Below are 27,957 nucleotides of genomic sequence, written 5' to 3' on the forward strand. Positions count from 1 at the left end.
ATTAAAGTATTATAACGTATTTTATAGCAGTTTTACGCACAATAGAAGATATTGGGATAAAGTGCTGAGCCTCCGTGGTGAAAGTGCTCCTGCGGACACAGAGCTGCATTCATAGCCGTCAGCTGACCAAACACTCCGCTAGCTCTGCTAACAGGAAATAACGTTCCTGCTTTCATTCATTCTCAGGTAAATCTGCCTCTTAATGACGCTTTTATGGAATCCAGAATAAAGACGGGATGCTGTAGTCAGCTAAACGCGTCCAGGGCAAAGTGTGTCTTAAAAATATAGATTTTAGGTTAGCCTAGCCTAGCTGCTAACGTAGAGCTAATTCAACATTTACTATAAAAACCGAAGCTGACAATAAAATGATTAAATTACAGTCAGCTGCTAAATAAAGCACAATTACTGCACTAAATATAATAGACTTTAATTACTTATTAAGACGTGTTGGTCTTTGTTGCTGTTTGTAATTACTGTTTGTGTTGTTGGAAGGTTTTATTTAGCATTATTTCTACACCGTAAATACTGTTTATAGTGTTGCAGGTTAACTGGTTATTTAGCATTATTTCTACCCAGAGACTTACAGTCTGTGGTTTCTGTTTCTCAGCTGTGACTATGAAGAAGAACAAAGGCAAAGCCCCCAGTGCTGCTGAGAAGGAGTTTGTGTTTGAGTTCAGGGCAGGTAAACACTCTTGTGTCCTCAGAGTTCCTCTTCAGGTTCCTGTTCAGGAGAACATCAGAGACCTTCATGGACGCCTGATGCTGCTGCACAGAATCCCCTGCTACATAGAAGATGGTGAAGTTCTTCATCACATTACAGCATAAACTGATGCAATAGAAATATTCCGGGTTCTGGTATTAACAGTGATATTATATTATATTGTGTTGTATTGTATTATATATTAAAAGGACTTGTCTGTGACCTAGATATATATAATAAATATTGCAGGGGGTGTGTTTTGACTGAAATAATGTAGCTGTAGTCCAAATTAGAGCTGAAAGATTAGTTGAAAAATAATTAAATTGGGATTTTTGTGACAAATATTGCATTTGTTATACATTTTTTAAAAGTTACACTGTTTAATCGATTCCAAACTTGTGATGGAGGCTTAAAAAAAACAATGTGACCCAAGGATGAATATATATATATATATATATATATATATATATATATATATATATATATATATATATAAACACACCCCCTGTCGAAAGTTTTGAGACACTTTCTCATTCAAATAAATTAGAACCCCTCTGAAAACTTTTGACAGGAGGTATATGTATATATATATATATATATATATATATATATCAATCAAACCCTTGACACTAGAATTTACACCCTGAATCACACAGAGGTGTAGCTATTAAATAATTAAACTGGGCTTGTGTCACCTGAATTGCAGCATGCATGCCTGGATCATGTAGCACACATTAACATAAACTGCCCATAAAACTGCATTACAGTTAATTAATTTAACTATTTATTAGAAACACATTCAATATCTTAAATTCCAGAGTTTGCAGTTTACAGTTTGCCAATTGTGATTTATTTTTAATCCATTTTCCCATTGAGCCCTATTCCAGATTATGTAGCCCTGTATTCTAGATCCATGTAGCCCTGTTCTAGGTCTATGTAGCCCTATATTCTAGATCTGTGTAGCCCTATTCTAGATCCATGTAGCCCTATTCTAGACCCGTGTAGCCCTATATTCTAGATCTATGTAGACCTATATTCTAGATCCGTGTAGCCCTATTCTAGATCTAAGTAGACCTATATTCTAGATCCGTGTAGCCCTATATTCTAGATCTATGTAGACCTATATTCTAGATCTGTGTAGCCCTATTCTAGATCCGTTTAGCCCTATTCTAGCCCATGTAGCCCTATATTCTAGATCCGTGTAGGCCTATTCCAGATTCGTGTCGCCCTATTCTAGATCCGTGTAGCCCTATTCTAGATCTATGTAGCCCTATATTCTAGAGCCGTGTAGCCCTATTCTAGATCTATGTAGACGTATATTCTAGATCCGTGTAGCCCTATTCTAGATCTATGTAGACCTGTATTCTAGATCTGTGTAGCCCTATTCTAGATCCGTTTAGCCCTATTCTAGCCCATGTAGCCCTATATTCTAGATCCGTGTAGGCCTATTCCAGATTCGTGTCGCCCTATTCTAGATCCGTGTAGCCCTATTCTAGATCTATGTAGCCCTATATTCTTGAGCCGTGTAGCGCTATTCTAGATCTATGTAGACGTATATTCTAGATCTGTGTAGCCCTATTCTAGATCTATGTAGACCTATGTTCTAGATCCGTGTAGCCCTATTCTAGATCCGTTTAGCCCTATTCTAGCCTATGTAGCCCTATATTCTAGATCCGTGTAGCCCTATTCTAGATCTGTTTAGCTCTATATTCTAGATCTATGTAGACATATATTCTAGATCCTTGTAGCCCTATTCTAGATCTATCTAGACCTATATTCTAGATCTGTGTAGCCCTTTTCCAGGTCCATGTAGCCCTATTCTAGATCCGTGTAGCCCTATTCTAAATCTATGTAGCCCTATATTCTATCACGGGAACTGATCATGCCTGAATTCAGACAGGCTACCTGGAGACACTGAAGATCAAGATGGACGGACGGACAGACAGAGCAGTAGCTCTCAACCTGCTGCATTGTGGACAACAGCAGACGTCTGTCATATCATCCAACATGGCTGCGGCTGCTACACCTGTAGCTACACCTATCTCCGCATCAAGAACCAAAGAAGGCTCAGAACTCGCCCAGGCTTATAAAACAATAGCTCGCCTCAAGGAAGACATCCGTAACTTATCCGTCGAACTCAAAGCCAAATCTTCACTACTCACCTCCTTTATGGACGTTGCCTCCAACCGGAGCCGACAGATCAGCTCCCTCCAAGAAACGCTACTTTGGGACCCGGTCAGCTCTCGCCCTGCGTTCTGCTCCACACTACACACCGATCCGTCCTGGTCTGAGTTTGTGATGCGGGGCAGGGTGAAAAACCTCGGCCGCCATGCCACCCCGGTCTGCATCACTCTCTCCAAACGCTTCGAGGCCCTGCAGCAGCCCACCGAACATCTGGCTGCTAGTCCAGACAAGATCCCCGTTGACACCGAAGCAACGGATATCCTGACCCCGACGCTGACTGTTGATGGGGCGGCCTCCTCTTTCGCTACCCTGCCAGTCGTCTGGTCCCCCACAGTGAGTCTGCCAGAGGCACTGGACCCGTTAGTAACTGAACTTTCTACCGTTGAAATCGCAGCGCATCCGCCAGCCTCCACGGCGGGGCTTGCCGTCTCCTGGTCATCACTGGATGCGGATGTGAAAACATCCCCCCCGCCAGCGTGCGGCAGCTCCCAGGGGTGGCTGTGCGGTGGTGGGTCCATCCCGCACCCGCAGCAGCTTCACGGAGCCCGGAGACTCTCCGATGAGACCACCGGCTGGCCTCCACCGCTCCTCGTCCGCGGCTCAGACTCCTGAGAGAGGCAGTCCGCCGTTGTCGATCTTTGGGGTTTACCGGCGGCTTTGGCAGTGGACGGCGAGAATTGGAGACCATCTCAGCGCTGTGTCTAGCCTCGAATACTTCGCCACAAGTTGGAACCGGACCGGGACAACACGCAGCGACCCGCCACGCTCCCACCAGCTCAGCTCCAGCTACAAACCCCTCTCTTTACCTTCACAGCCCACCGTCGCGTCCATCTCCCCCTCCGCTGTTTTCCCCGACCACCGCCATTATTGGAGAGTCCATTATCAACGGCATCCGCTTTTTTAACGCCACAACTTATTGTTTTCCCGGCGCCACAGTGTCCAACATTGCCAAGAAAATGCCGTCCCTTCTCTCTTCACTTCCGCCTTCTATCTACCGTATCATCATTCATGTTGGCTACAATGACACAGCGTGCCGTCAGTCGGAGCAGACCAAAAAGGACATTCAAAACCTTCTGTTAGCTGTTAAACACACTGGGACGGCCGTTTTTATTAGCGGACCCCTGCCGACTGTCCTCCCCCATGACGAGCAGTTTAGCTGCCTCCTGAGTTTAAACACCTGGGCTAAATCATTCTGCGGTGGCAGCAACATTCATTTTATTGACAATTTTAACATATTCTGGAAAAGACCTGAGTATTTTAACAGTGATGGTGTCCATCTGAACAGGTCTGGCAAATCTCTCCTCACATCCCATTTCCAGTACTGTGTCCACACCTCCAGCTGACTATTGTTTACATCCTCCTCGTCTTCTTCACGCCCCCCCATACCACCTGTCAGCCATAGCGCCCCCGTCCGTCCGACCTCGGTTCTATGCCCCACCTTCACACGTTGCAGAGCTACCCACCACTCCCTGTCCCATGAAACTATAACTAACTTTCCCATCTCCACCATCATCTGCAACAGACCCCCTCGTCCTCCCATTCTCAGAAAGTGCAACCCCACCAACCTCAGCCTTGTTCCCCGGGTATCTACATCACCTTCCAAACACCATCCTCTCAAAGTGGCCTCATTTAACACCCACTCCCTTAACAACAAAAGCCTCCTCCTCTCAGAATTCATCACTGATAATAGACTGGACCTCATTGGCCTGCCTGAGACCTGGCACCGACCCTCGGACTTCTTCTCCCTCAACCAAGCCACCCCATCTGGATATAAGTATCTGGACCAACCCCGTACGGAAGGGCGGGGGGGTGGCATTGCTCTTATCTTCAAAGAGCACATCCAGAGCACCACCATCTCCCTCCCCCTCTCCCCTTCCTTTGAATACATTGCCATGAAAATCCCAGATCCACCTACACTCATCATCTCAGTCCTTTATCGCCCTCCCAAACCCAATCCCTCATTCCTCCAGGATTTTACAGATCTACTTCTGCAATTTAACATTAACTCAACCTCCATCCTCAACCTCCACCTTGATGACCCCACCTCCCGTACTGCTCAAGAGTTTCTGGACATACTGCACCACTTCAACTTCGCCCAGCACATTAACTTCCCTACACATAAGCACGACCACACTCTCAACCCTGTCTGCTCTACAAATATAAACATCACCAACATCTCCAGCCACAACTTACATATCTCTGATCACCTCGCTATTTCCATGGACATCCACATCCCCCATCCCACTCCAATATGGACAAGGTCAATTTCCTTCCGCAAACTCAACACCATCTCTCCTGCACTTTTTGCATCCTACCTGGTGGACTCCCTTACCATCCCCCCCCTGCATCTCTGCCAACACTGCTGACCTTGTCGATTACTACAACACCACCCTCTCCACCTGCCTCGACACAATTGCACCCGTCCATACCAGAACTGTTTCCTTTAAACGCCCCTCCCTCCGGTATACCCCTGATCTCCGTGCCATGAAGAGGAAAAAAGGCCAGCTCGAACGTCTTCATAAAAAAACTGGCCTCACCGTCCATCTCCACGCCCTCATCGACCATACACACCTCTACAGAGACGCCCTGAATGCCGCCCGGACTTCCTATTACTCCCGCATCATCCACAACTGCTCTGGAAATCCAAGATCACTTTTCTCAACCGTAAACCGCCTGCTTAAACCCCCCGACTACACCTCCTCGTCTTTTACCACAAATAAATGTAACTCCTTCCTCGCCCACTTCCAAAATAAGATCAGTTCTATCTATAGTTCTCTCCCACCATCCTCTGCCCCCATTTCACTTCCCCCCACCGTCCCCAACTCACTAACCCCGGCCCTCCGTTGTTTCTCCCCTGTCTCTCCTGGTGACATCCACAACCTCCTCAAAACAATGAAGTCCCCATCCAGTATCCTGGATCCCGTTCCATCTAACCTCATCAAATATTGTCTCCCCTCTATCTCCCCCCTCATCTCAACTATTATCAACTCCTCCTTCAATTCTGGTTCTGTCCCAACCTCCCTCAAACTAGCTGCTATCACACCCATTTTGAAGAAACCTGGCATGGATCCCAACACTCCCAACAACTTCCGCCCCATCTCTCACCTGCCATTCCTCTCCAAAATCCTTGAACGTACCGTCGCCTCCCAACTCACAGCTTTTCTCCAAACCAACAACCTGTTCGAACCGTTTCAGTCCGGCTTCCACAAAAAACACAGCACTGAGACTGCCCTATTAAAATCACAAATGACCTTCTGCTCTCCTCTGACTCTGGCCAACTCACAATCCTCATCCTCTTCGACCTGTCAGCAGCTTTCGACACCATAAATCACTCCATCCTCCTTACCCGCTTGTCCTCAGATCTCAATATCACTGGAATGGCACTATTCTGGATCAAATCCTACCTTTCAGAACGTCATCAATTCATCCACATCAATCATTGCTCCTCCTCTACCGCCCCACTCCTCTATGGTGTTCCCCAGGGTTCGGTGCTTGGTCCCCTCCTCTTCTCCCTCTACCTTCTCCCCTTGGGCAACATCATTAGACATCATGGACTTCAATATCACTGCTACGCTGATGACATCCAGATATACATCTCCACCTTCTCCATCACCCCCTCCACTCTGGCCACTGTCACCTCCTGCCTCCATGAAGTAAAATCCTGGTTTGACCAAAATTTTCTAAAACTCAACAGTGCCAAATCTGATCTCATTATTATTGGCCCTAAATCCCTCACCAGCTCCACCACCAGCATCTCTATCTCCATTGACCACTCCCACATCTCCCCCTCATCCCTCGTCTGTAACCTTGGTGTCCATCTTGACCCAAACCTCTCCTGCGACCACCATATCTCACAGTTTGTCCGTTCCGCCTTCCTCCAGCTCAAAAACATTGCATGGCTCCGTCCCTTCCTCACCACCTCTGCTGCTGAAACCCTGATTCATGCTTTTATTACCACCAGACTCGACTACTGCAATAGCCTTCTCCACGGACTTCCTTGAACCACCCTCAGCAAACTTCAACGTATTCAGAACTCTGCTGCCCGTCTCCTCACCCGCACCTGCCCTTTCGATCACATCACCCCTGTTCTCCATCAACTCCACTGGCTCCCTGTCACCTACCGCATCCAGTACAAGATCCTCCTCCTCACCTTCAAGTCTCTTCATAATCTGGCCCCGTCCTATCTCTCCGATCTCCTCGTCTCCTATATCCCCAGTTGTTCCCTCCGCTCAGCTGAAACCCACCTCCTTTCATGCCCCTCCACAACCAAGCATCGAACCCGGGGGGACCAGGCCTTCTCTGTTGCCGCCCCCACCCTATGGAACTCACTCCCCATCTCTGTCCGTGCTTGCCCCAACATCACCAGCTTCAAGTCCACCCTCAAAACCCATCTGTTCAGACTTGCTTTTACCTCAACTTTTTAATTTTAGTATTATCACAACTTCTTTATTGTTTTATATCTTATTTCCATATTTTTTTGTATCGTATTTCCTTACCGTTTCTGTTTTATCCTGTATTCTGTGTTTCTGATTATGTTTAACTACCTCTGTAAAATGTCTTTTGAGTTTTTTAAAAAGCGCTATATAAATAAAATGCATTATTATATTATTATTCTAGATTGGTGTACCCCTCTTCCAGATCCGTGTAGCCCTATTTTAGATCTATGTAGCCCTATTATAGATCCGTGTTGCCCTATTCTAGATCCAGTAGATCCAGTGTATTTAATCCACTGTGCTGCTCAGTTTACCCAGAGATCAACCTCCTGGTTCTAATGATGAAGTCTTGCTGTTTTTCCTCCCATAGAGCTGAAAGCTTCGCTGTCCAGCTTCATCGAGAAGGAAACCATCCAGGATTATGACAGAGAGGCAGAGCTGGCCCTGCAGAGACTCACAGCAGGAGATGTAGATGTGAACCAGCTCACCAACGCCTGGACCAGGTCTTATGTGGAGGTGAAAACACATTTCAGTATGTTAGAAACTAATATCAGTCTTTATTATTTATAGATATAACACATTTATCATTATAAACTAATGTCAGTCTTTGTTTTAGATATAACACATATATCACTATAAATTATCATGGGGGGCTCTTCCAGATGTTTTGGGGTTCATTTATTTTAATTTATTCATAATGTTTACACTCATAAATGAGAAGGTGTCCATGAGGCCTGTAGTTCTTTTGTATGTCCTCGTTGTGTTTATGACTTGATGTCCATCTGTGGATATTGCAGACTACAGTATTTATACTTTTCATATTAAAATATCTCTGTTGTGGAGAGTAATGTCAGATAGAGAAGTTAGAGATGATCTAGATACAGTCAGATTGTTTGACCGGCTCTGATGTGAGCTGACAGCTGAAATTATTATTATTATTATATTATACACCTCAGCATTAAAACCACCTGTCTGCTACTACCGAAAAAACTGTTCTCACCTGTCCAGACATGGACCTGGGATGTCCTGTGGAGTCTGGATGTAAACCAGGCTTGTTGTTGATTCTGTAGACGCTGGATCAGCTGGATCAGCTGAATCAGCTGGATCAGTAGCTTTGGGCTCTATGTTGTGTTCCTCGAGCCCTTTCTAAACAGTATTAACTGTTTCGGTGTGCTGCCCCGCTGGTGAAGGCTGTAGATGTTTAGGTAGACGGTAAATATCCAACATCTACATGAGTTTTCTCAGCAGATCGTTGCTGTGTAATCAGATAACTCATGGTGTTTCCTTCATGTCGGTGGTATTCAGGTTATTTCTGACTATCTTATTACAATGACAAAGCGTTTCTTGATTCCATGTCCAGATTCCTAAAATTGCATTAGAGGATAATTCTGTGGAAAATATCTATTAATAATATGGACAGCACATTTTATACTTGGCAGGTGTTGGAAGAGGTTAATTTGAGACGCTGGCTGCTGATCGTATATCCACTATTGCCGGTTCTGTAGTGTCACAGCAGAGGGTTTGGAAGTGTTCTCGAACGCTCCCACTAACTTTGGGACCGCCACGGATCATTAAAGTCACTTAAACTGAAGCAGTGCATCTGCAAATTGATTATTCATGAGTTCCTGAGAAAAAAATCGCATTCCTTGAGCTGCATGCTGCGTTTAATGTCCCTCACTCATTTCCTTGGTTCCACTTTGATGCGTTTCTACCAGAGATCCAATATGTGGCAGCAAATGGAGTCATCACTTTCAAGTTATAGATCTGTACCAAACAAAACCAAACTCTGTGGCTTTCTAATGAAATCTATATGGTCTGTTCACGGGAACATTTCTCTCCTGGTTCCTCTTTAAAGGAGGTTGAATCAGATGATTTGATTTTAAACATTAAAGTTCAGAAATCTAAACTCTGTTCAGGTATTTATAAAAATACTGCTCTGGGACATCTAGAACAGACTGCCAGCTACCATTTTACTGCAGTCATACAGAAATACTCATGGAAGCTTTCCAGAGACGAGACGGCGTGTTTGTTGAGCTCGTAAAAATAAACGACTTTCAGGTTCTGAATTCTGTCCGTTGATTCTCTTATTAAGGAGGACGTCAGCTGCCCTGGAGTTTAGAACATAACACTGAAACTGTGTTATGACTGCTTTTAGTCTCCCCCAGAAATGTGTTTTCTACACTTTCTTACACATCAGATCCTCACTTAATAACGGCTGGTGCTTTTCATCCACAGGTTTGATTCTTTAAAGCAGCTGTAGAATCAGTCATTTACTACACGGTTGTGTGTTTTCATCTTGGATTTAAAATCAGTGTTTTGTTTCAGACTACGTTGGAGCACGCTCGGCCTGAAGAGCCCAGCTGGGACGAGGACTTTGCTGATGTTTACCATGAGCTCATCCACTCACCTGCCTCAGATACTCTCCTCAACCTGGAGCACAACTACTTCGTTAGCATCTCAGAGCTCATTAGTGAGAGAGATATGGAGATTAAGAAGCTACAGGAGAGGTTGGTGGAGGGATTATTTCCAGAACTTGGATTTGTTTATTGCTAAATTTGTACTTCAACTGTTGCCAGTAATAGAATAGAATAGAATAGAATTATTAATATTAAACTGTAATGATGCACAAACACCTCCAGTTTAGGATTTTTACAACTGATGAGGAAACTTCTGAGAATGAATGTTTGTCCAGATCTTTAATTCCTCTGAAGATCTGTACGTTTTAGTCATGGTAGTGAAATATCGCTGTTCCAGTTTTTACTAAAACTACACAAAACTTTGTTTTGGTAAATCAGTCATTGTTTAGATGATCTTAATATCTAGTAGAGCTTAGTTTCCTGCTGCGGTTGGAGATATCAGAGCATCTCATTTCTCTCATGTTTAAATATTCAAATGTATTTTCCCATCTGTCTAAAAAATCAACCAACACTTTTCTGTCTGGAAGGCAAGCAGCAGAAATGGACAAAGTGATGCATGAGCTGGGGAATACTCTGAGTGACCAGGATGTGAATGCAGTCGCCTCTCAACACTTTGATGCTCAGCAGGTAAAAGAAGCCGGAGAGTCTGGAGTTTCAAAAACATTATTTATCAGAAAGCAGGTGTTCCCTGATCCCAGTGCAGAGCTAAAGATACTTCTCCTTCTAACATTCAGTCGGTCATTTTTCCACCTAAAGTTTCCAGACCGTCCTAGCCTGCCGATGAAAAACTGTTCTCTGTCGTATTAAAGGTCCTCAGTATCTCCTCCAACAGGTCCTGGAGAACAAGTGGGCCAGCGAGCTGAAGCAGGTGACTGGCATCCAGAAGCAGGAGTATCAGGAGTGGGTCATCAAACTGCACCAGGACCTGCAGAAATCCACCAACAGCAGCAAAATCAAGTGGGTTCATCTGAATGTTCAAGAGTCAGGGTTAGACCATGTGCTAGTGCTGGTATGTGCACACGTATGTTACATGTAGGTCTGTTACCTAAAGATAAAGGGTTAGTATGTGCACATGTATGTTACATGCAGGTCTGTTAGTTAACCCTTTAAGCTTCAGTCAATTCCAGCAGTTTTCAGTACAAAAAATCGCTAATATTCTATTTTTAAATAAAAAAAATTACGAAAAATACGGGGAATATTGGACGCGCATCGGGAGGTGCATTTCCTTGAAAACGACCGATTCGGGGATTTTATACCGACTTCAGGACATGTCTTGGACAAAATAGTTTACTGGCTTGTGTCATCTGGATGTAAAAGGTTGGATTATGGCCGTTTTTTGTGGAATATTTTTTTTGTGTGTAATAATAAACCCGGAAATGTGAGTCGCGCTGTGTGCTTTGAAGCCGTGTATAGAGAACGGATGGATGAATATTTGTTTTTGTCGGACAAATGTGTTTTTCTCACCCGCTGTGGTAATCACATCTGAAAGTGGTTTATACCGGCGGATTCATGAGAATCTAAGCTTTCCATCGGTGTATAGTGTTTGTATAATCGCGTTTGCACCCGTCGGACATTCCTGAAATTCCTATGCAAATTAGTAGGTGTACCGCCGGCGGTACACTGAAGCTTAAAGGGTTACAGATAAAGTGTTAGTATGTGCACATGTATGTTACATGTAGGTCTGTTACCTAAAGATAAAGGGTTAGTATGTGCACATGTATGTTACATGTAGGTCTGTTAGTTAAAAATAAAGGGTTAGTATGTGCACACGTATGTTACATGTAGGTCTGTTACCAAAAGTTAAAGTGTTAGTATGTGCACATGTATGTTACATGTAGGTCTGTTAGTTAAAAATAACGTGTTACTATGTGCACATGTATGTTACATGTAGGTATGTTACCTAAAGTTAAAGTGTTAGTATGTGCACATGTATGTTACATGTAGGTCTGTTACCTAAAGTTAAAGTGTTAGTATGTGCACATGTATGTTACATGTAGGTATGTTACCTAAAGATAAAGTGTTAGTATGTGCACACGTATGTTACATGTAGGTCTGTTACCTAAAGTTAAAGTGTTAGTATGTGCACATGTATGTTACATGTAGGTATGTTACCTAAAGATAAAGTGTTAGTATGTGCACACGTATGTTACATGTAGGTCTGTTACCTAAAGATAAAGTGTTAGTATGTGCACACGTATGTTACATGTAGGTCTGTTAGTTAAAATAACGTGTTAGTATGTGCACATGTATGTTACATGTAGGTCTGTTACCTAAAGTTAAAGTGTTAGTATGTGCACACGTATGTTACATGTAGGTCTGTTAGTTAAAAATAAAGGGTTAGTATGTGCACACGTATGTTACATGTAGGTCTGTTACCAAAAGTTAAAGTGTTAGTATGTGCACATGTATGTTACATGTAGGTCTGTTAGTTAAAAATAACGTGTTAGTATGTGCACATGTATGTTACATGTAGGTCTGTTAGTTAAAAATAACGTGTTACTATGTGCACATGTATGTTACATGTAGGTCTGTTACCTAAAGTTAAAGTGTTACTATGTGCACATGTATGTTACATGTAGGTCTGTTACCTAAAGTTAAAGTGTTAGTATGTGCACATGTATGTTACATGTAGGTCTGTTAGTTAAAAATAACGTGTTAGTCTGTGCACATGTATGTTACATGTAGGTATGTTACCTAAAGATAAAGTGTTAGTATGTGCACACGTATGTTACATGTAGGTCTGTTACCAAAAGTTAAAGTGTTAGTATGTGCACATGTATGTTACATGTAGGTCTGTTAGTTAAAAATAACGTGTTAGTATGTGCACATGTATGTTACATGTAGGTCTGTTAGTTAAAAATAACGTGTTACTATGTGCACATGTATGTTACATGTAGGTCTGTTACCTAAAGTTAAAGTGTTAGTATGTGCACATGTATGTTACATGTAGGTCTGTTACCTAAAGTTAAAGTGTTAGTATGTGCACATGTATGTTACATGTAGGTCTGTTAGTTAAAAATAACGTGTTACTATGTGCACATGTATGTTACATGTAGGTCTGTTACCTAAAGTTAAAGTGTTAGTATGTGCACACGTATGTTACATGTAGGTCTGTTAGTTAAAAATAACGTGTTAGTCTGTGCACATGTATGTTACATGTAGGTATGTTACCTAAAGATAAAGTGTTAGTATGTGCACACGTATGTTACATGTAGGTCTGTTACCTAAAGATAAAGTGTTAGTATGTGCACATGTATGTTACATGTAGGTCTGTTAGTTAAAAATAAAGTGTTAGTATGTGCACATGTATGTTACATGTAGGTATGTTACCTAAAGATAAAGTGTTAGTATGTGCACACGTATGTTACATGTAGGTCTGTTACCTAAAGATAAAGTGTTAGTATGTGCACACGTATGTTACATGTAGGTCTGTTACCTAAAGTTAAAGTGTTAGTATGTGCACACGTATGTTACATGTAGGTTTGTTACCTAAACATTCAGAACTCTGAGGAACATGAACCCAGGTGCTGAGTCGTGTCCCTGCAGTGATGTAAACTGTAGATCATCTTGGACCAGAAGATGTCAGCGGCCTCAGTGCTGAGGCTTCCGTCCAGTGTGAGTTTATTTCTGCAGAGATTCAGAACTAGAATCAGCTGATGCTTAAATCAGTGCATGTTTGCACACTGCTAAAACAGGTTGATTAAAAGACAGAACAGACCAGGAAAGAACACAAACTGAGATCCAAGGAGCCGAGCAGCAGAACCTTCATTATGACTAGAACATAAATACCGTCTCTCCTTCAGCCGGACGTTTCATGGAGGACAAACTGACCCTTTTCTAAGTAAATATGAACAGCTCCGATACACCAGGTAGAAACTCTGAAGCTACGTTTACATAGAAAGTGAAGTGACTGCAGAGGAACCCATCCTGGTCTGATGGTGGAATCTAATAGAGGTTAACTAAAGCAGACTGCTGGTTCAGTTCATTTGTCACATTCATCTTCATTTATTATTCCATCAGAATCAGAAACCACAGCGTGCTGATGCTGCTTTAGTTTAATAAATGATGAATCTCATTATGTTTTGTGGGTGGAACTTAAAACCTTCTGTATCAGCTGTTTAGTTAAAGGGACAAACAGAATTCAGGCTGGAGTATAGATTCATCTGGAAGTGTTTCTTCATCTTAGGAGGTGGATTAATTAAAATTAATAGACGCGTGTGTCGTGTCATTAAGAAGCTTTTTCATTGTCTTGTTTGAGTTTTGATAAATCATGAACTCAGAATCACTGCAGAACTGTTTCCCATTTATCCAGTTTAATAAGAGAGTTTGTCCTTTAAAGAATATTTTATTATTAAAGTGTAAATTTTTTTTTGTTGCATTGTCTTGAAATGAAACTCTTAAATGAACTCCAGCTGAACATCCAACCAGCCGTCAGTTCCTCAGTTTAAAAAGCTTTGAAATCATCTGTACAAACTGTAATTAATTTAACAGTGGATGACTTGTATGTTTATGTATATTTATGTGTATTTCTGTGTATGTCTGCATGTATTTATTTATTATATTTTATATATGCTTCATGCTTCTTTTTTTTTTACATTCCCTGTGAATAATGTTGTTTACTTCTTATATTGTCTGTAAAGCACTTTTAGAACTGTGGTTTAGAAAAGCTCTATAGGAGTAAAGGATATCATCATTATTATTATTATTCAGGTTCTGTGAGTTCTCTGTTGTTGGGTAAAGTGTTGTACTCCACCAGAATAATAATATTACTGTCAGCTAGACATGGTTGTCCTGCATCTGATAAATGTCTTTATTTATTCTTGGTTCCAGTGAGGAGATTAAAGTTCAGCCCAGCCAGCTGTCAGAAGCTGCAGATTCTGGGTCCAGAATGTTTGAGGAGCAACCTCAGCTGGAGGAGAGCTTCACCATCCACCTGGGTACTTCTGCTGCCCTTTATGCAGGACATCTGGTGATCAAACCACTGTTATTATTAAACTATTATTATTATTTATTGGAGCAGGAGCACAGCTGAAGACGATGCACAACCTGCGGCTGGTCCGAGCAGACGTTCTGGACTTCTGTAAACACCGGAGACACGGCAGCAGTGGAGCTAAGCTACGACGGCTACAGACAGCTCTATCTCTTTACTCCTCGTCCCTCTGTGGTCTGGTGCTGCTGGTGGACAACAGGGTCAACTCCTACAGCGGCATCAAGAGAGGTCAGGGTGGAACATCTGGTTTTACTGGGATGGTGGTGGTCCATCCTGGCAGCTTCATGCTGTGTTTATAGATTCTGCTTCGGTATATTTTAGAACAATAAATGGAATGTTTATAATTCAGTTCTGCTGATGATTCACTCTTGTTGTCTCTCACTTTTCCTGGGAGAATAAAACTATGAATGTCCAGCCCCTCCAGTCACCTTCATGAATTATTTATATATATATATCAGATGCAGAGATGGGAGGTGTAAGATCAGCTTTTACTCATCTTTCATTGCTGGCCTCTTCTGTTTCTGACCCCCAGACTTTTCTACGGTGGCGAAGGAGTGCACAGACTTTCACTTCCAGTGCCTGGAGGAGCAGCTGGAGGAGGTTCAGCAGGTGGTGCTGTACGCCAGAGCCCAGAGGAACAGCAAGCAGAAGGACCAGCCTGGTTAGACCTTTAGCAGAGGAGGACCGGCCTGGTTAGACCTTTAGCAGAGGAGGACCGGCCTGGTTAGACCTTTAGCAGAGGAGGACCGGCCTGGTTAGACCTTTAGCAGAGGAGGACCGGCCTGGTTAGACCTTTAGCAGAGGAGGACCGGCCTGGTTAGACCTTTAGCAGAGGAGGACCGGCCTGGTTAGACCTTTAGCAGAGGAGGACCGGCCTGGTTAGACCTTCAGCAGAGGAGGACCGGCCTGGTTAGACCTTCAGCAGAGGAGGACCGGCCTGGTTAGACCTTCAGCAGAGGAGGACCGGCCTGGTTAGACCTTCAGCAGAGGAGGACCGGCCTGGTTAGACCTTCAGCAGAGGAGGACCGGCCTGGTTAGACCTTCAGCAGAGGAGGACCGGCCTGGTTAGACCTTCAGCAGAGGAGGACCGGCCTGGTTAGACCTTTAGCAGAGGAGGACCGGCCTGGACACTGAGAAATTTACAGAAGTGATTCTTCCAGACATCTTACAGCTGTTTTTTTTATTATAAAATACTTAACTAGTTTTGATATCCATGATCTTAGTCAGACAGATTTACAAGGTGTAAGTTTGAGTTGTTTATGTATAAAATCTGCTCAGTTCCAGATTTACCTCTAACTGATCTGAGCTGATGTTCAGGAAAAGAAAAAAAGCATCTTTAGAACTTATTTTCATACCAGAAACATGACAGTTTAATTCAAACCGTGACCTAAAGCTGACTGTAAAGGTATGAGAGGAACATTAAACATAATAAACCGTCTGCAGCAGTGGTTTATGGAGCAGAGCTACTGGACTGATAATAATGACAATGATGATAACAACAACAACCATGGACCAGCCCTACATGATATTTTAATTAATATTTTTACATGCCTGCATACGTTTTATTTAAATTTTACATATTTGTTTTCTTGCAGAGATTCCAAGGAATGGAGGTGATGATAAGAGTAAAAACGTTGAGAGAAATCCTTCTAATATCTTACCAGGTAATGGTTATTCCCTCATGCTGCTTTTCTACTGTTGATCTTTCCTCCTACTCACCTGTTTACAGGTGTCTGTAGGTGTGCATTAGCTTTTAGGACGTTCATTCCTAGAATCCCACTGATTGATGCATCACACATTATTTAAGGTGGCTTTTATAGCGTGCTTTCTGTCATGTTTCTTCCTCTCTGATTTTAAATTCTTCTGCTGTTTCTCCTTCCAGGTGAGTTCTACATCTCACGCCACTCCAACCTGTCAGAGGTCCACGTTGTCTTCCACCTGTGTGTGGACGATAACGCCCGCTCGGGGAACATCACGGCCAGAGACCCGGCTATCATGGGTCTGAGGAACATCCTGAAGGTCTGCTGCACTCATGACATCACCACGGTAACCATCCCTCTGCTGCTGGTCCACGACATGTCGGAGGTAGGAGCTACTCTATCTATCTTCTAAATAAAGGGACTCTTTCTGTATCTGACTGGGATTTAGAGTAATGTAGGGCTGCAATAACGAATCGATAAAATCGATAATAATGGATTATTAAAAGCGTTGGCAACGAATTGCATTATCGATTGGTTGTGTCGCACGATTCATGCTCACCCGTCATGTAGTGGAGCCGTCGACTTCACCTGCAGAGCGAGTTGAACAGAGCGAGGTGGAGGCAGAGCAGAGCAGGTATTTTCAAAGGGAAGTAAATTCAACAAATGAAACATGACCAGCACGGAGAAAACAGTTTGACCGAAGTCCTTAAAAGTGTGGGAGCATTTCACGCTTCACAAAACAAAGACATGCTGCGTGTCCACTACATGCGAATGCACGCATCTGAAAATCACACTGATGACAGACGGTCACGAGCGGGACACTACGTGGTCACGTGACCGCGCTTTCAGCTTGACGGTCCGGTAGAAGAGTCTGATAAACACAACGGCTCGGCCACAAACTTTCTCTATTATTTTGAAAACACTTCAGGGAAAAGTATTTCTAAAGTATTTGAGGCGAGAAATAATCTGTGCAGCAGCTGAACCTGTCCTGGTTTTAGTTCACCGACGGCTAGTTTAGATGTTTAAGGACAGCAGAAGAGTCTACTTTATAAAAATGAGCTGCAGGTAAACACAGCGGATCACAGCTGGAAACGCACCAACCGGCCACATGCGATGTGTCGCATCTAGTGGACACGCACCTTAAGTCACTACATTATCCTACATTTGTTCCGTTTTAAAGTGAGGAAACATAACATCAGTCTCTCTGGTAGCTTGTCTGATGCTAGGGTTAGCTTATTAACTGATTAATGACAGAGATGGCGTGTGTGACTGTGAGAGGTTTTATTTCACTTTAATCAGCTAAAGCAGGGTTTGAATATGCATTACAAATGAACGTAACTTTCACACTATGTGGTTATAATTTAAAGATTAAGCCTCAAGTTTTAATTTTCTGACAACATCAGAGTGAAGACACTGGTCTGTGTTGGAGTGAGGCAGGATGAATCACATTAACAGGCTTTATGATGAAAAAGACATCATGTCCACCACAGCAAGCAGCTGACTGACTGAGAGCATCCTCAGCATGACCGTCACTGACATGAGGCCTCTGATGGTTGAAGATGAAGGCTTCACTATAATGATCTTATTTGTTCTGTCATTCCAAATCTTCTATTTCTGAATAAAGAGGCGGAAATTAAAAGTTTTTTTATCCGATTCATCGATTAATCGAAAAAATAATCGGCCGATTAATCGATTATTAAAATAATCGTTAATTGCAGCCCTAGAGTAATGTACTAATCTGATAGGTTGATGCTACAGGTACGGACCCGTACCTGTAGCATCTGTACTAGAGGTACGGACCCGTTAAGGTCACTGAAGAGCTGCCGCCGGTTAACTACTATTTGCTGCACATTACAGGCAGTTTATATGAATGACTTTGACGGCAAACATTGTATAATATAATTAACATTGTAACATTAACATTGTATAACATAATTTAACCAAAAATACACCGTCTCCTCTCACACTTTAGACATTGCAGTTTTTACGCTTTTAGACGCCGTGTCTAAATTGTTTGAAGTCCAGTTCCTATTAATTAGTTTACCGCGTTCAGTGGTGGAAGCGGCTGACGAACTCCATTGCAAATGTTCCCATTTAATTTCGGACGCTAATTTACAAGATAAAGTTAAGGATGTCGAATATGAAACAAACACTCGTGAATGGTGAGGAGCAGCTCTTTAATTCGGCATGAATTAAAAAAAACCACAAACTCGATTTACTGTGATATTGTGAGATTTGTTTGTGGTGATGTAACTTAGCCATTCAACAGAGTCCGCTAACATTAAAGTGACTGTGACAGTGTCTGTGTTGACAGACGTAGAAAATACGTCAGGGTTTTGTTTAGGTTGTTAATATGTAATAGTCTGTCGCTACTTTTGAAGGTAAAAAAATACTTGTAGTTTGCTGGCTGTTAGTCCCGCCATTTGTTTTGTTTGCTGTTTGTGCTTTATTAGAACAGGGTCACGTGAATAAAAAGTTTTGCTATTTTTAATAGTAGTGCTGATTTCAACCCCCAAATCGCTGTCCGTGAAAAAGTCAGATAATGATATTTATAAGACATTATGCATGATAGAAAAGAGAACAGCAGATGACTGACATGACAGGCTCGGCACGCAGATTCACCTCGAATCACGGAAGCGCCTTCATCACTCGGATTACCAAGACGGCTCATTAATATTCATGTACGTCTCATTAATATTTATGATAAGGGAAAGTGCCGTATCCGTAGGCCACAGGCTACGGGTACGGGTCCGTATCTGTAGACACTACCAATCTGATATCTCCAGGGAATACACACGTGGACAAAATTGTTGGTACCCCTCAGTTAAAGAAGGAAAAACCCACAATTCTCACTGAAATCACTTGAAACTCACAAAAGTAACAATAAATAAAAATTTATTGAAAATTAAATAATCAAAATCAGCCATCACTTTTGAATTGTTGATTAACATAATTATTTAAAAAAACAAACTAATGAAATAGGGCTGGACAAAAATGATGGTACCCATAACTTAATATTTTGTTGCACAACCTTTTGAGGCAATCACTGCAATTAAACGATTTCTGTATTTGTCAATGAGCGTTCTGCAGCTGTCAACAGGTATTTTGGCCCACTCCTCATGAGCAAACAGCTCCAGTTGTCTCAGGTTTGATGGGTGTCTTCTCCAAATGGCATGTTTCAGCTCCTTCCACATATGTTCAATGGGATTCAGATCTGGGCTCATAGAAGGCCACTTTAGAATAGTCCAACGCTTTTCTCTCAGCCATTCTTGGGTGTTTTTGGCTGTGTGTTTTGGATGGTTGTCCTGTTGGAAGACCCATGACCTGCGACTGAGACCAAGCTTTCTGACACTAGGCAGCACATTTCTCTCCAGAATGCCTTGATAGTCTTCAGATTTCATCGTACCTTGCACACTTTCAAGACACCCTGTGCCAGATGCAGCAAAGCAGCCCCAAAACATTACTGAGCCTCCTCCATGTTTCACCGTAGGGACAGTGTTCTTTTCTTCGTATGCTTGGTTTTTGAGTCTATGAACATAGAGTTGATGTGCCTTACCAAAAAGCTCCAGTTTGGTCTCATCTGTCCAAAGGACATTCTCCCAGAAGCTTTGTGGCTTGTCAACATGCATTTTTGCAAATTCCAGTCTGGCTTTTTTATGAGTTTTTTTCAGCAGTGGTGTCCTCCTTGGTCGTCTCCCATGAAGTCCACTTTGGCTCAAACAACGACGAATGGTGCGATCTGACACTGATGTACCTTGGCCTTGGAGTTCACCTTTAATTTCTTTGGAGGTTGCTCTGGGCTCTTTGGATACAATTCCAACGATCCGTCTCTTCAATTTGTCATCAATTTTCCTCTTGCGGCCACGTCCAGGGAGGTTGGCTACTGTCCCGTGGGTCTTGAACTTCTGAATAATATGAGCCACTGTTGTCACAGGAACTTCAAGCTGTTTAGAGATGCTCTTATAGCCTTTACCTTTAACCCTTTAAGCTTCAGTCATTTCCAGCAGTTTTCAGTACAAAAAATCGCTAATATTCTATTTTTAAATAAAAAAAATTACGAAAAATACGGGGAATATTGGACGTGCATCGGGAGGTGCATTTCCTTGAAAACGACCGATTCGGGGATTTTATACCGACTTCAGGACATGTTTTGGACAAAATAGTTTACTGGCTTGTGTCATTCTGGATGTAAAGGTTGGATTATGGCCGTTTTTTGTGGAATCTTTTTTTGTGTGTAATAATAAACCCGGAAATGTGAGTCGCGCTGTGTGCGTTGAAGCCGTGTATAGAGAACGGATGGATGAATATTTGTTTTTGTCGGACAAATGTGTTTTTCTCACCCGCTGTGGTAATCGCATCTGAAAGTGGTTTATACCGGCGGATTCATGAGAATCTAAGCTTTCCATCGGTGTATAGTGTTTGTATAATCGCGTTTGCACCCGTCGGACATTCTTGAAATTCCTATGCAAATTTGTAAGTGTACCGCCGGCGGTACACTGAAGCTTAAAGGGTTAAGATGTTTGTCTATCATTTTTTTTTCGGATGTCCTGGGACAATTCTCTCCTTCGCTTTCTGTTGTCCATGTTCAGTGTGGTACACACCTTTTCACCAAACAGCAGGGTGACTACTTGTCTCCCTTTAAATAGGCAGACTGACTGATTATGAGTTTGGAAACACCTGTGATGTCAATTAAATGACACACCTGAGTTAATCATGTCACTCTGGTCAAATAGTTTTCAATCTTTTATAGAGGTACCATCATTTTTGTCCAGGCCTGTTTCATTAGTTTGTTTTTTTAAATAATTATGTTAATCAACAATTCAAAAGTGATGGCTGATTTTGATTATTTAATTTTCAATAAATTTTTATTTATTGTTACTTTTGTGAGTTTCAAGTGATTTCAGTGAGAATTGTGGGTTTTTCCTTCTTTAACTGAGGGGTACCAACAATTTTGTCCACGTGTGTAAATAAAGTTCAGCGATTCTCAGATGTTTGTTCAGACGTTGTTTAGAACAGTCAGTTAGCTCCAACTCTTCTATCTCTCTAAACTACATGATCTAACTGGACCACTTTGTCCAGAACAGAAACCATGTAAATAGTTGTAAATAGTTAATCCCGAGTACAGGACATAACAGCGTAAATGTTTGAGTTGACAGAGCAGCTGTTTGGCTGTCAAACACTTGAAGAGATTAGGAAAGGGTTGCAGGAACCATAAATAGAGTTCAGTAGAGAATGGATCATCAGTGATGCAAATAAATGAACATTAACACACTATTACCACATTAATGGTTTTAATCACTTAACAGGAGTGGTTTTAATTAACAGGACTGTGGTCGCCATAAACTCAGGAATGATTCTAATTGACGTCCTTTTCCTGTTTTATATCTGAAGTTTCCTGTCAGGTAATAAAAGGTTAAAGAAATAGAAATACAGCGACTCTGATATCATTCTTTAGGTAAATATTCTTCCCTGTTTCACAGTTTTGTGTTCTCTACTTAATAATCAGGCTCAGCTATAGATGGTTAGTGGATTGATTGGTTGATTGATTGATTTGCTCTTCAGCAGCTCTTGAACCCTCTAGTGGTATTGTTCTTAGTGCTCTATAGTCTTGTTCTCGTGTGTTAAAACCTGTTTTCCGTATGGGTTTGTTTGATCAGGGAAACCGCTCCCCTTTTCATTCTGCCTCTACTTGTTTCTGCTCCATCAGACTCAGAATCTTCAGTATAAACGGAACATATTCAGGTCAGCAGCAGATTTTATGTAGAGCTGCACGCTGAGGAGGCCTTCAGTGACTGATGGAGTCGGATGAAGCAGAATTTATTCGAATCTTGGTCAAAACAAACTTTTAATTCCTTTAAATCTGGACATGGGAAAATATGTCTGTACTGATCCACTGAAAATGAATAGAAACAGGACTTTCTTTGTTTCAACCACAGTTGCTGCCTGTTTTCTGTTGTTTAAATGAATAAAATAACTAAAAGTCAGTTAAACAGAATGAACCGAGGAGTAGATTCTTTCCCAGCCTGTCTGGAGAGCTTCATGCCACGACATGCCCTCTGCCGTTCTTCTGTCTAATCAGGACCGTTTTGTTTACAGAACAAAGTCTTCTGAAGCCTCGTGAACCAGAGGATCTTTAATTGATAGCTTCTGGTTCCAAACTTTCCATCTGTCAGCATCTTTTCAGAGGAGACAGCCTGTTCCAGTGTTTAAACGGCTGTAGTTTGTCTACATGAGCTGCAGACCACAGTCATAACACAACAGGGCTGCTCTGGTATTTTTTAGACGTTCCTTTCTTTCAGAACATCTGAGGGGAAAAAAGCACAGAAGAATTGTTTGGACAATATAATTTGTTTTTAAAAGGGTGTGGAGAGGAAAGGTTACAGACAAAGACTCTTCTACAGTTTGACTAACTTTAACTGCCAATGCCCTTCATTCCTGCTTCACTGCTCCAGCAGCGACGCCCACATTCAGCGCTGGAGGATGTTTCAGAGATCCGGTGTTCCAGTCTGGGTAGTTTATCTGGAGTTTAAACGGTTAGCGGTAGACGCCGTGGGGCTGAACATGAACCTCCCTCCAGTCCTGTGTTGCAGCTAGTTGACATGGGTTGGGTTACCTACCTGGTGGGTTATTGTTACCAGGGTTAGGTTTACCAGGCTAAGGTTAGGGTTGGGATTACCTACTTGGTGCAGCTCAGTTCCAGTTGGTGAAAGGCTGTGCTTGTTTCAGACGCTGTGGATAGGTGGGCTTAGGCAGGGTTAGGGTTTTGTGCAGGGGTAGATACCTGGTTAGGGTTACTAGAGTGAGAGTTTAGGGTTAGATGGGTTAGGCCTAGGGGACATTTTAGTATGACTGAAAGTGCATACTTTTTAAATGGCTCAGGGCTACCTTATAGCTGTTTCTCTTTTTGTTTTTCAATAAGAGATCCATAATGTATTTATTTGTGTATTAAAATTGTTCCACTTGAAATTTCTGCAATTGAAAGTGTATTGCAAAGATGACAAGAACGATATGTGAGCCTACAGTCTATTTTTTGAAGGATATTGTACTTGTTGTGCTAAAGACAAGACAAATGGGTTAGGGTGAAGCCTTTCAGTGGGGTGAAAGGCCGTGCATGTTTCAGATGCTGTGGTTAGGTGAGTTACTGCAGTCAGATACAGTCCAGACTGAAGGAGAAGGCAGGAATACACACCCATCAGCCTTGTACTGTTTAGGTCCTCCACTGACCCCACCAGAACCGTTCTGACCCACTAGACCTCTGGGAGTAGGGTTCTGCTTTAGCTTGAGCATCTGGGCAGTTTGGAGAATGGGTCAAAACCTTGGGCTCCTTAATTTGTTCCTGGAGCTGTTAGAGAGGTTTTAGTGGTGTTTGAGGCATTGCGAACCATGAGAGGTTAGTCATTGGGTGGTATGTGTCCAAAGTACGTCCACATGGAGGACCACGGTGTCCCACCAGAAGATCCCAATGAAAAGATCGACGTTCTTCACCAGTCAGATGTTCCAAGGTTGTGGCTGAATGATGTCTTTGCTTTTGATTAAATTCCATCAGTTCTACATTTAGACTGTTGAGTTTCCTCCCAGGGCTGCACAGTGAGGCAGTGGTTAGTACTGTCACCTTGCAGCTAGAAATCCCCGGTTCGTGTCCCGGCCTTCCTGGGATCTTCCTGCATGGAGTCTCCATGTTCTCCTGTACATGTGTGGCTTTTCTCCAGGTTCTCCAGCTTCCTCCCACAGTCCAAAAACATGCTGAGGTTAACTGGTGATTCTAAACTGTCTGTAGGTGTGAATGTGAGTGTGATTGTGTGTCTCTATGTGTAGGCCCTGTGATAGACTGTTACCTCTGCCTCTCCTGTCCTCTGCTTTCACCCTCAGTCAGCTGGGATAGACTCCACCCCCCATGACCCTAATGAGGATAAACGGTGGATGATGAATAGATGAATGGATGGATCAATGATGGATGGATGATGGATGGATGGAATGGATGGATGGTTGGAATGGATGATGAATGGAAGAATGATGGATGGATGATGGAAGAATGATGGAGAGATGGAAGAATGTTGGATGGATGGATGGATGGGGGATGATGGATGGATGATATATGGATGGATGGATGGATGGAAGAATGATGGATGGATGATGGATTGATGAATGATGGATAGATGGAAGAATGATGGATGAATGGAAGAATGATGCATGGACGATTGATGGATTGATGGATAGATGGAAGAATGATGGATGGATGGATGGATGGATGGATGGATGATAGATGATGGATGGATGGATGGTTGATGGATTATGGATGATGGATGGATGATGGCTGGTGGATGGATGGATGAATGATGGATGGATGGAAGAATGATCGATGGATGGATGAATGATGGATGGATGGATGGAAGGATGATGGATGGATGGAAGGATGATGGATGGATGATGGATGGTGGATGGATGGATGGTGGATGGATTATGGATGGATGGATGATGGATGGATTTTGGATGGATGGAGTTTCCTCCTGGCTGTCTTACAAAAGTTCTAGACTTTTTCTGGTCTCCAGAATCTTCCAGTTGATTTATTTTTGTGTATTTTTTTTGTCTCGTGTGATCAATGTGTTGACAGACAGCAGGAATGAATTAATGTGATTCAGCACTCATAGCTCCGTTCTCCTTTTCTTTCTTTTATTGTTCATTAACTTATTCTCTATTTTTTTTACAAATTAAAACAAAGAAGACTAATGTAAATTTGCTGATCACAAACATAATATCCAAGTGATATCACCCCAGGAAGCTGTTTAGCTCCATAAACTAACTGAAGAAATAATGTCAATATCTTCAGGTGGAAGAAAAAGAATGAAGGGGATTACAGAGATTAAAAAGAACACCTAACTGGTTCTGTAGAGAGTTAGTCAAACTCTTGTACTTAGAATGAATAAACAGAATAAACACAGAATGATAGTAACAGCATCCATCCTGTTTCCTGGTCTGACAGCAGATAACCAGGTCTTTTAATCAAGTCTATTTTCTTTAATTGCAAATTGTGTCCATGGCTTCTCTCATTCTATTTAATAGTAATAATAATGACAATAATAGTAATGATAGAGGAGTCCGTTGGCTTGTCTGCACTTATACAGAATCAGTGTTTACACAGACTGACAGAAGCTACTCATGTCCATCGTGTACATATATATGTATATATATATTATATATATATAATATTATACTATATATATATATTATATACACATATAATATGTGTTTCTAGTAGTCAGTAGTTGTTAGTTGTGTTACATTTGTCTGTTCAGACTGTCCTTGTTATTAAATCATTATTGTTGTTATTTTATTCTTTCTGAGAACATGGACTGTTAGATTTCTTCCATGTGTAAATATCTTTGGCCACAAATATCAGTTCAGACATGACAAACTAAAGACTCAGACTGTGTTCTCATGTATTTCTCATCTTCTCCAGGAGATGAACCATCCCATGGTGCTTGAAGAGAGCTGAGCTGGTCTTCAAATGTGTCAAAGGTACCAGAACAGTTTTAGAACATATAATACTTTTAATATTTATTTAGTTTCCTCAGCACACATTAGCACAGTAAACCTGCTGTTTCTGACTGAATTTTAACTATATTTTAGTCTCTTTTATCTTCCAGTAGTGGAGGCCGTCAGAAAGTTGGTCTGATTCTGGAAATAGTTGAAACTTGATAGGAAAAACGAAGGTACACAGGAAGTAGAGAAGGTATTTATGTGTTTATTTCTCTGTTTTTTTTTTTATCTGTTTCAGGCTTTATGATGGAGATGGCCTCCTGGGATGGTGGTATTTCACGCACAGTTCAGTTCTGGTGCCGAAGGTGAGTGCAGAACGTCCCGTCTGTGTTCTGAGTGATTTCCTCCCAGTAAGACTTTATTTCAGTGAGATGTATGTTGAAGGCCTCACGGTTACACACCTGGCCATGAACACCTTCAGAGGAGGGACGACTGCTGGAAAAGCTCTGCCATGAATCAGAGATTATAGAGCTGTAGGTGTGTGTTACCTGCTGTGATAAAGAAAGCTCAGAAACTCCACCATTAATGTGTGACAAGCTGCAGGATTAGCGTTAGCTTCCCTCATTTCCACTTTCTGGAAACCAGCTGTGATGTTGAAGCCTTTTAGAATGTAAAGATGTTCCTTTAAACAGAGCAGAAATATTCTGCTGTCATGTTCTCAGGTCTTTGAATGAATGTGATTTATTTTGGCTGAGCTGGATGTTGTGTACCTTTAGCTGGTTGTGGTTTGTCAGGAAAGCAGCAGACCTCCAGCATGATCTCCTGCTGAAAGGACAAGATGATAGAACATCAGAAGACCGTGACTGTACGGCTTCCTGTCAGCTACATGCTCAGACACCCATCAGAATAGCCTCAGTCTAAATATAGCAGATTATTTAACATTCTGCTGTGACATGAAGCAGCTGCTGCAGCTCAGAATATCTCAGCTTCTCCTCAACTGTTGGACCAGAGAACACCACTGGTAGCACTTCTCCAGATATGGTTTAGCTTGGTCTGCTTCCATCAGAGGGCTGCACAGTGGTATAGTGGTTAGCACTTTCACCTTGCAGCAAGAAGATCCCCGGTTCAAATCCCAGCCTGGGATCTTTCTGCATGGAGTTTGCATGTTCTCCCTGTGCATGCGTGGGTTTTCTCCGGGTACTCCGGCTTCCTCCCACAGTCCAAAACATGCTGAGGTTAATTGATTACTCTAAATTGTCCGTAGGTGTGAATGTGAGTGTGATTGTGTGTCTGTATATGTAGCCCTGTGACAGACTGGTGACCTGTCCAGGGTGTCCCCTGCCTTCACCAGAGTCAGCTGGGATAGACTCCAGCACCCCCCATGACCCTAGAGAGGATAAAGCGGTGGATAGAGAATGGATGCTTCCATCAGAACGGTTTATTTGGTTAAATGTGTCCCAGACTGTGTCTCTTGGTGCTCACTAACCTGGCTGTGTCCTTCTACCCAGAGTATCTCAGAGGAGATGTTCTACCAGCTGAGCAACATGCTGCCTCAGATCTTTCGTGTGTCCTCCACCCTGACTCTCACCTCTAAGCACTGATGGTGGACCAGCACCACCATGCATCTCTGAAGGGATCAACATGCCACATACTTGACATTACTGAATTTTTTGTGAAATAGTAAACAGTTTTTTTTTCCTTTTAAGAACGGAGGCATTACAGCTCTGAAAGGGTTTTCCTGAGAGGTTTGTATGCAGCAGCTCAGCCTCCTTATTGGTCCAAAGTCTAAATACTTCTCACTGAAAGACGACTGGATCCATCATTTCTAGTCTTTATCAGCTGCCAGGACTGAAATATTCCAGTTTTAAATCTGTAGCTGTGCTCAGGTTTGAGCTAATGGAGCTTCTAGTGTTGAGTTGGAGAAAATATGGAAACAGATTGAGTTTATTTACTGGAACCAACCTGACAAACATTGTTCAACTGAAGACTTTAAATGATGTTTTTTCTCAACACAACTGCAGATGGATTTAATAAAAGAACGTTTTTGTAAAAAATG

General features: G+C 42.3%; 1 protein-coding gene and 1 long non-coding RNA gene across 2 annotated transcripts; one reads left to right on the forward strand and one right to left on the reverse strand.

The window, feature by feature from the left end:
• The first annotated feature begins 49 nt into the window (after positions 1 to 49).
• c8h12orf4 (chromosome 8 C12orf4 homolog) lies at positions 50 to 27,955 on the forward strand. Its single transcript, XM_051951478.1, is given in 15 exon segments — positions 50 to 186; positions 608 to 796; positions 7,688 to 7,833; positions 9,643 to 9,824; positions 10,262 to 10,361; positions 10,567 to 10,691; positions 14,565 to 14,671; positions 14,755 to 14,952; positions 15,257 to 15,385; positions 16,320 to 16,388; positions 16,607 to 16,809; positions 21,731 to 21,732; positions 25,885 to 25,940; positions 26,200 to 26,288; positions 27,410 to 27,955. Coding segments are annotated over 14 exon segments (1,680 nt in total). The 5' UTR covers positions 50 to 186; positions 608 to 615; the 3' UTR covers positions 27,503 to 27,955.
• LOC110948413 (uncharacterized) lies at positions 10,382 to 14,568 on the reverse strand. The gene is made up of 2 exons (XR_002595534.2): positions 13,224 to 14,568; positions 10,382 to 10,659 (listed from the first exon to the last, which is right to left on the reverse strand). It is a non-coding gene; the product is annotated as an uncharacterized LOC110948413 (long non-coding RNA).
• Positions 27,956 to 27,957: the final 2 nt, after the last annotated feature.

The sequence above is a fragment of the Acanthochromis polyacanthus genome, chromosome 8, assembly GCF_021347895.1.
Source record: "Acanthochromis polyacanthus isolate Apoly-LR-REF ecotype Palm Island chromosome 8, KAUST_Apoly_ChrSc, whole genome shotgun sequence".
Classification (NCBI taxonomy): Eukaryota; Metazoa; Chordata; class Actinopteri; family Pomacentridae; genus Acanthochromis; species Acanthochromis polyacanthus.